Source organism: Leiobunum rupestre, chromosome 1 (assembly GCF_980474605.1).
Source record: "Leiobunum rupestre chromosome 1, qqLeiRupe1.1.hap1, whole genome shotgun sequence".
NCBI classification, from domain to species: domain Eukaryota; kingdom Metazoa; phylum Arthropoda; class Arachnida; order Opiliones; family Sclerosomatidae; genus Leiobunum; species Leiobunum rupestre.
Genome location: NC_143384.1, coordinates 31978445 through 31987048, shown reverse-complemented (window position 1 = coordinate 31987048; position 8604 = coordinate 31978445). Strand labels below are relative to the sequence as shown.

General features: G+C 32.8%; 1 protein-coding gene and 1 non-coding gene across 3 annotated transcripts; both read left to right on the top strand.

Annotated features, from left to right (window-relative positions):
- The first annotated feature begins 2795 nt into the window (after positions 1 to 2795).
- On the top strand, positions 2796 to 2883 carry TRNAY-GUA (transfer RNA tyrosine (anticodon GUA)). Its single transcript is given in 2 exon segments — positions 2796 to 2832; positions 2848 to 2883. It is a non-coding gene; the product is annotated as a tRNA-Tyr (tRNA).
- A 226-nt stretch (positions 2884 to 3109) lies between these two features.
- Dgkepsilon (diacylglycerol kinase epsilon) lies at positions 3110 to 8366 on the top strand. 2 transcript variants are annotated; one of them, XM_090164486.1, is made up of 6 exons: positions 3111 to 3282; positions 3367 to 4164; positions 4228 to 4431; positions 5256 to 5369; positions 5442 to 5756; positions 7545 to 8366. In XM_090164486.1, the coding sequence occupies exons 1-6, from the start codon at positions 3238 to 3240 to the stop codon at positions 7659 to 7661; spliced, it is 1593 nt and encodes a 530-aa protein (XP_090020612.1). In that variant the 5' UTR covers positions 3111 to 3237; the 3' UTR covers positions 7662 to 8366. The 2 variants fall into 2 exon arrangements, with proteins under 2 accessions (XP_090020613.1, XP_090020612.1); XM_090164487.1 differs by lacking the exon at positions 5256 to 5369 and having other exon boundaries at positions 3110 to 3282.
- Positions 8367 to 8604: the final 238 nt, after the last annotated feature.

Genomic DNA, 8604 nt, shown 5'->3' with positions numbered 1-8604 from the left:
TTACTTCTTTAAAAAATGTGGCAAGTAACCCATTCGGAATTCTTTCGTTAAAATTTCCGGCAAACACGCATAGAGTTCAACGTCATCTTATTAATCTCACAGACTATGCTATTATAGCGCTTAGCCTTGGTTACGCTGGGTTTTGAGATTCAAATTTTAATTTTACGCCGAATGTTTTGGGTATTATACTGCCGTGATTTGCACAAAGGCATTAACGACCAAAACGTCATTTTAAGAAAAACTCAGTTTTGTTGCTTTTTTTTATCAATGAAAAACTTTCCCTCAGAATTTTCTGGAAAATATCCTATCTAGTAGTATTTTTTCTGCTCTTTTTGAATTTATAGTTCCTGATTGAAACTAGCGGTTCCTTTATCCCGATTTTTAAGTTAAATTCCGATGTGCATGGTATTTTTTGAGTTTTAAATGTTCACAAAGGCAATAATGCTTTTGCGCAAATTATTTAAAGGTAATCTCATATTACTTAAATTATTCGCACAAAAGCATTTAATGCTGATTGGATAAACCCATAAAATGCTTTTGTGCTAAGTAAAGGATGGCGCTTAATGCCTATTTGCGAAGTAGTTCCGTGAAAGTACCGAAATAATGCTTTTGTGACAAGCGTATATCTTAAAACCTAAGAGGGCTAGAAACAAACTGATTTCAGATTCAGAATCAGCACCACCAACTTACCCAGATAAAACTAAAACATTAAAATGTCAAAAATGGTCGTTAATGCTTTTGTGCAAATCACGGCAGTATAATTTGGACTGAAAATCTGTAAATTTCAGTCTTTGGAACGATAGTTTGACATTTTCAATGTCTTAGCTCAAAATCAACCGGGGGACGGGAAAGGTTACAATTTTGACCAGGAGATGGTTCTAAAGTCAATTGATCGAGTGTATTGGGCTTATTATAAAACTTGAGCCACGCCCATCGTCGGTGGTGCCTTCTATCATGAAAAAATAAACCCTAAAGTCGATTTTTCTCGAAAACGAGTTAGTTCGCACCTACGTAATCTTGTTATAATATGATACCGAAAAACGAGTATTTAAATTTTGTAAAGGAATAAAGGCTACTTCTAATACATAAAAAATGTTCGAAAAAGAATTTGGGAGTAGTTGCTTTTAGGTGTTTTATAGGTGGAAATAACGTCGCATATATCACATCCGGGTCCTTCTCTTTTGAAAGACGAAAGATCCTCTTTTAACCTTTCAGGATAATACCTCCTCCTAGCTTTTATGTTTTTTTTTGCGTATTTTTTTATTTTTAACTAGACAAAATTTACACCTACGAAAGTATACTGTTTTTGTCATTTAAATTTCGGTTATAAACGATTCAGGCTTAGCTTTTTGATCGAAGACGCGTTTCATAATAAAGCTTAGACTTAGCAAAATTAGCTCCAGTCACGCCATCTAGGTGTTTGCGTCTATTTAAATGTACGGCACAGTTTAATTTACGATTGAAATAAATTCAGGTAATTTTATTGCGCCATGTTTTCAATATCTGCTAAATTGAATTTCGAAATTTATAGCTCAGTTTGGGTGCTAACCAAATAAAATTTTAATTGAATTTAATATAAAATTTACTAAAAAGCTCGCCGATTCGAAATTTATGGTTTTATAGCACGGACTAGTTAATTGAATTTTTTCTCCATCTGTTATTTTAAGTTAATGTTTGTCTTAGAGTGGGGATACCATTGAAAATTTTGGGAGCAAATTAAAAGCCACCATATGAAATTATTTTTAAAAAGGCCAACTTTCAGGTTTTTGTTTTTATTTTGTTCTATACTTCGAAATGGATAATGAAATACGCAGTTGATTATCTTTATTTAGAAATAACACTATCAGGTATGCTGATAATTTACAAGTAGAGAATTCTAAATTTAAATATATTTTTAATAGTAAGTTATTCAAAAGGTTGCCTATACTTTATTGTGTGTGTTTTTACATTGAAAGTTAAGAAAACATGCACTTGTAGAAATAATGCGATTATAATTGTAGTTTTTAATAATTCTACTCAGAAAAAGTATTGTAAAAAAATCTGTATTATTACAAATAACAAAAATTGTTGGTTATTTTTTTACGTCTTTTAAAAGTGCGAAATTTCATTTAAATTACCAACAGTACGTGAACGTAAACAAAATACTTGTTTGTGGTAATTTACAACAGCCTACGGTGTTCAATTTATAATTTGAATAAATAGAAGTTATAGAACATAAAAACAATATAGTTGGAAAAATACAGCTTGGTGTTTTTATCTTAACTCTATTTTATTTTATTTTCCAGCACTATGAGTTCAAACGTATCAAAAATGCGTTTGCTATTTTAATTCGTTTTCTATAGCTCCAAGCCATGCCCTTCCCAGTTCAAAAAATTACTCAAATGGTTAGTGTCTATCATTTACTATTCAGTGTGATAATTATTTAATTGGAAGGTTGTAATTTTTATTGCTCGGATTGCGTCTTTTGGCCCCGAGGGGCGCTAGTAGTATGTACTTATTTCCAGGGCGGTCTTTAAGATAATTAACCGACAGTCATGTGGTGGTGGTTAATTTTTAATAAATAAAAGAAAAGATTTGGTGCGGTATAGAATTTTTAATTGGAATTCTTTGCGCCGTTTTTCTGGGAACCTTATCATTAATTTCTTTACGCCCTTTTTCAGTTATTTAATTATTTCCATCGAAACATTTTTCGCCGTAGGGTTTACTTCTAAAAATGGAGTCTCAAAAGCTTATGGTAATAAATCTCTGAGCCACATCCCAGAAACCTGACTCTAAATTAAGGACACAACTTTCAACCGTCGATAGCTCAGTTGGTAGAGCGGTGGACTGTAGAGTGATGACATTGTAATCCATAGGTCGCTGGTTCAAATCCGGCTCGACGGAAACTTTTGTTATTTATATGTTTTTAAATTTTGCTTTAAAATGGTCTAATTCATGTTTTAATTACTGTCAATTTATCATTAATTCTGAAATCATTATAGTTATTATTTTTAGTCATTTCTATTGATATATTGGTGGTGGCGACATATATGAGACAATTTACTGTGAACTCCAAAAGTGTGATGGTGGCGCGGTATAGCGGACAAATTCTCATTTAGTAATTTTTAAACAATTTCTTTCAAAAATAGCATAGTAGTGAAGGAAATATGATATCGAATTTTTAACGAAAACAATGAATTTATTTACTCGTTTAGCATAATTTCGAAATTAAAAACGCCGAATTTTTTATGAAATAAAATGGCTATTGTTAATTTAGCGTGTGACGTGGTTCCTACATGCCAAGTAAGTGGATTTTAAATGTTATGTTTTGAAAGTTGCAAAGGCTTAAGTTATTTATCTCAAAAGTGCGATCCTTTTTTTTCACAGTTTAGTTTATACGCTGGAGCGGCCATGATAATGACACTAGTTTTATGGAAAATATGCCGTAAACAGAAACAATATGTTGTTCCATTACGTGACATCTCGAAAGGTCACCACTGGTGCACAATTGATCTGCTCTCTTGCACAGCTTATTGCAGTGTATGCGAATCTCTGGTTGTTGATGGCTGGTACTGTGATTCTTGCAATATTTGCAGCGATAATTCATGCTTAAAAGTTGCTGATAAAACCATCTTTTGCAAATCCCTCTGTGGTACTGGGTCCAATATGAAACATCATTGGATAAAGGGCAATTTACCCAATGACTCTGTGTGCGATGTTTGTGAGAAAGGTTGTGGTCTGAAGAATGGTTTATCGGACTTGCGTTGTTGCTGGTGCCAACGAACTCTCCACACAAATTGCCAGCCAATGATAAGTGAAATATGCGACTTTGGCCGGTTCCAGGAGTTCATTATCCCCCCTTACTGTATAAAACTAAAAATGCTGGGTTGGAAAGGCCGCAGACATCAAATAGTCGGAGAAGTTAAAGCCCCAGTTTACCAGCCATGGACTCCTTTAGTTGTAATTGCCAATCGTAAAAGTGGGAATAACGACGGAGATTTGATCCTTCGCGCATTTAGAGGCATTCTTAATCCAGCCCAGGTTATAGATTTGGCGGATTTACCCCCAGAAAGTGGTCTCAAATGGGCCCATTTGATACCTGATCATAAGTGTAAAGTGCTAGTCGCTGGTGGAGATGGTACGGTTGGTTGGGTGTTGTCTGCGATTGAGAAATTAAAATTACAGGTAATTTAATTTTACGCATATCTGCAAGAGTTTTTAAAAAATTACTAATTAATATCTTTTTAGCCTCATCCTGAAGTTTCCATTGTACCTTTGGGAACTGGCAATGATTTAGCGAGAGTTATGGGTTGGGGAGAAGGCCGCAGTTCAGAAGATTTTGATGTTATTGAAGTTCTGGATGAAATTTCAAAGTCGGCTCCTGTCCAGTTAGATAGATGGAAAATGAATATCAATCATTTGAGAAATCTAGGAATTCGAAAACCATCCAAAGTAATTGTTCTATTTTATCCCTTTAAAAGCCACATAATCTTTTGAATTTCAGAAATAGGGCTTCAAAAATGCCAAAATGTGATTTGCACTTGCAAATCTTGCCAATATTTTTCATAGCAAAATATTTTCTCATTAATTGGAAAGCTGATACTTAACTAAAAGTCACTTTTTTTTCAAATTTCGTCACCTAAAGTCACTTTGTCTTTCAAATTTGGTCAATAAAAGTCACTTTTTTAAATTTGGTCACTATAACTCACTTTTTCAAATTTGGTCACTAAAACTCACTTTCAAATTTGGTCATTAAAAGTCACTTTTTTTCAATTTGATAGGTTTTCTATACAAAACTATTTCATAGGGAACGTTACTAATAATTTATCAAAAATTGTTAATTTAACTCAAATATATCATAACTCTATTTTTAAATGGATATTTTCCCTTCAAGGTCGATTATTTCTACCCCTATTATTTAATTTCTAATATGTTAGAGAAAACGCTAGTTTTAAGAAATAGAAAGTTACTATTACAAATGCTATGATTTTTACTTAAAGAAACTGTTTATTTTAAGTGACGTTTTGATCACTATTTAGTCACTTTTTAAGTCATTATTTTCAAAGTGGCTAGTCACTATTTACACTAAAATTTAGGCTAACTCTTGAGTATCAACACTGTAATTGCCAATGCTAGGTTATAGATTCGAACTCAATAAACACTTATTAGGCTAATCCGAACAATCTGAAAAATTGATTCAAAGTTATCTGCAAATTTTGGGTTCTTAAGCTGTAACCCAATAAACATAATTTAAATAATAGATTCTTATCTTCTAGGAAGTATTTATGGTAAACTACGCCTCAGTTGGTGTTGATGCGTTGGTAGCGCTTAATTTTCACCAAACAAGACAGTCAAAGTTTTATATTTTTAGCAGTCGTATATTTAACAAAGTAGGTTTGAAAAATTTCGATTCCGTATGTTGTTTTGTCATCTTTTTACTAAATCATACATTATCATTTCAGTTTTTATACATGCATTATGGAACCAAAAACTTTCTCGAACGCCAGTGCAAAAATTTGCAGGATAAAATGAACGTGTACATTGATGACCAAAAAATAACTCTACCGCAAGTAGAAGCTATTGTGGTTTTGAACATTCCAAGCTGGGGTGCCGGAGTCCGACCGTGGAATATGGGCTCTGTCGGAAAGAATGTCCCCGCTCAAAGGTTCGATGATGGAGTGTTGGAAGTTATCGGACTATACTCAACTTTTCACATTGCCCAGCTACAAATTGGATTATCCGAGCCGTTACGATTGGGACAAGGAAGGCATATTAAAGTCAGTTTAATTTTTGTGTTGAGTGACGTTTAAAACAGCTAGCATTGGCTGTGTCGTTTTAAGTTTTACTTTTGGTTTAAATAGAGCGTCTAATGCTCGAAGTGAATAGGTGGTATTCACGAGAAGATGGCGGTCATTGCACTAAGGTAGATAGTTATGGGGGAAAGGGGGATGACACTAGCCTTCCACTACAGCGATGATGACGTCACGAGGATACATTCTATAAATTGCGGGATTTTGTTCTGCTAACGACTTAAAGAGATGATTAGCTAATGGTGAAACACCGAGTCTGCAGCTGTTAATGAGCTTCTTGAGTTGATTCGAAGTAAATTGAAATGGTTAATTTTGCGATAAAAATTAAGCATGGGTTAAATTTATTTATTTTAGTAAAAAATCCTTTTTTAATTAAATAATAAAAACTGGGGGGAAAACCATATGTGGCCGCTGTGGCGTCATTAGCAAAATTTTAAATTGCCGCCCTTGTTTCTAGTTCGTTACAATGTTCATAGGTGGCACTAGTTTCAGTGTATGTCTAGTTTATCCCGCTGTTGCTAGATGGCGCTAGCGTTTCAAACTTTTTACTTAACACCCATTGGGCTGTTGTTTATTTTATTTGGCGCGTTTTTCAAAGAAGAAAATACCTGAACCGATCTTGTCTGCAAAACTGGTTTTACGAAATATATAAATTTTGGCGTTTGCGTGACTTTGACCATAAGTTTATAAAGATATAAATACATAAGTATGTCAGTTACCTATTTTCAACGTGGAAAAGTTTTACCTAGAGTAATTTTTAGAATGAAAACACATTTTGGTGTAAAGACTCAGTCATTTAGGACTCGTCGTCATAGTGATCGCTTGATTTTATCGCCAGAGGCGTGTGTATTTTTCAGTATGACGTCAATTCTACTTCTCTCCACACTCAGCCAATTATTTTTACTAATTGACACACTTATGGAACAAAAATATAATTATCCCACTATGGGTTAAAAATTTGTAACAATATTTTGAAATTAATAAGAAAATAGTTAGTAGTAGTCCTTGTTGGCCTTGAAAACATAAAACCTTATTGTCGTCTGCTAATCTTGGGATTTTATAAATTCTCCATCTAGCTAGTAAAAATATACTAGAGTTTAGTTCACCAATGAATCGAGGGATGGCGCCACATTTGCGGTTGGCACCAGCTTTCCTTTTATACATATTATCATAAGTAACATAATATCGAAGTATAACTTAAATAAAAAGAAAAACCACTGTTGAAAAGGTTTGAAATATATGGTAACATCAAAACTAGTCGTGTTGACATTTTTAAATAAGTATGACAATTAACGAGATTTACAAGCAAACTGATTTTTATAGTTATTGCGTAATCAAGATGTTTTCTCAGCACAGAGCCCTCTAGTGTCGAAAATACGCGTGACTTCCGTTAAGCCGAAAATCTGGTTTCCGATAGATAGGCGGAATATTATGATAAAAATTAAAAAAAAAATTTCTCGGCGCCACGAGCTCATGTTTTTTTTATCACGCGTGATTCGCACGCGGGCTTCGAAACAAAGCCAAAGCCCCTCGCGACTCCAGAACGTGCTCTCCGATATTAGGCTTAAATTTTTATCAAAACGTAGTCATCCAAAACGGTAAGTCGCGAGTCCAAGTCACAGCTTGAAGAGAGTATCAATGTCGGAAAAGGTTCGGTTAGAAAATTAGCATTAAAGCAATAGGAAGTGTCATACTTATAGTTATTATGTTACTTGTGCTACTACCAAGGACGATAATACATAATATAACTTTCAGATCCATTTGAAAGAACGATTGCCGGTTCAAGTGGATGGTGAACCCTGGGAACAATCTGCCTGTAACATTACCTTTTCCTACCAAGGCCAAGCGACAATGTTACTGAGAAATCAATAAACTGATTTTTTGTTATATACACGGAATTAAGTGACGTCATAGTTTTATTTGTTCCCATGGCAACGCCAAATGTCGAAACATTTTAAGAAAGGTTTTTAGATCAAACTTGGTTTTAAAACAGTTGTATTTTTTAGGGCTTTAACTTTTAAACTACCGTTGCCACGGAAACCAAATAAAAAGATGACGTCACTTGTTGTAAAGCTAACTCTACAAACATATAAAAAAATCTGCTTACTAACCATCGAAAGTATTATATAAATAACGTTTAGTATTAATCCTTGACGATACGTAGTAGTAAAAATACTACATTTTGGTCTTAATTCTACTTCGAAATTGCCAAGTTTTTTTTCATACTTCAAAGTTGAAACCTTGAAAGGAAGAGAAACGTAGCTTTAGCCTTTGATGTAGTAGCAACCATTTGTTATTTTAGGGTTTTTTTCTATACTAAAAACCTACTACTCAACTCAAAACGCAGTATTTATTTTCAGTAACCTTTATATTTATATGAGCTTAAAATTGAATGTAGATGTAATAAAAATTATAGATGAAATATTTACGTACAAATTTAAAAATTATTGGTGAGTGGCTTCTTTGTCTATGCAGCTATAGAATATGTTCATATCCGGACTGGCTAATTTAAATCATTTTAATTAAAGTCAAGATATTTTAAAAATTAACATTGATTTAATTTAAAAATAGATTATTAAACAGGATAAAATTAAAATATTAGTAATTAAAATTAATAGATTTATTCTAAATAGGATAAAATTAAAATATTAGTAATTAAAATTAATAAATATTTATTTTATATAGGATAAAATTAAAATATAAGTAATTAAAATTAATAGATTTATTCTAAATAGGATAAAATTAAAATATTAGTAATTAAAATTAATAGATTTATTCTAAATAGGATAAAATTAAAATATTAGTAATTAAAATT

Bases quoted from the DNA above. Each gene is read 5' to 3' on its own strand.
- Dgkepsilon (XM_090164486.1), top strand. From the start codon at position 3,238: ATGGCTATTGTTAATTTAGCGTGTGACGTGGTTCCTACATGCCAA. The intron at 4,165-4,227 runs GTAATTTAATTT...ATATCTTTTTAG, and splicing joins TTGAGAAATTAAAATTACAG to CCTCATCCTGAAGTTTCCAT. The intron at 4,432-5,255 runs GTAATTGTTCTA...CTTATCTTCTAG, and splicing joins GAATTCGAAAACCATCCAAA to GAAGTATTTATGGTAAACTA.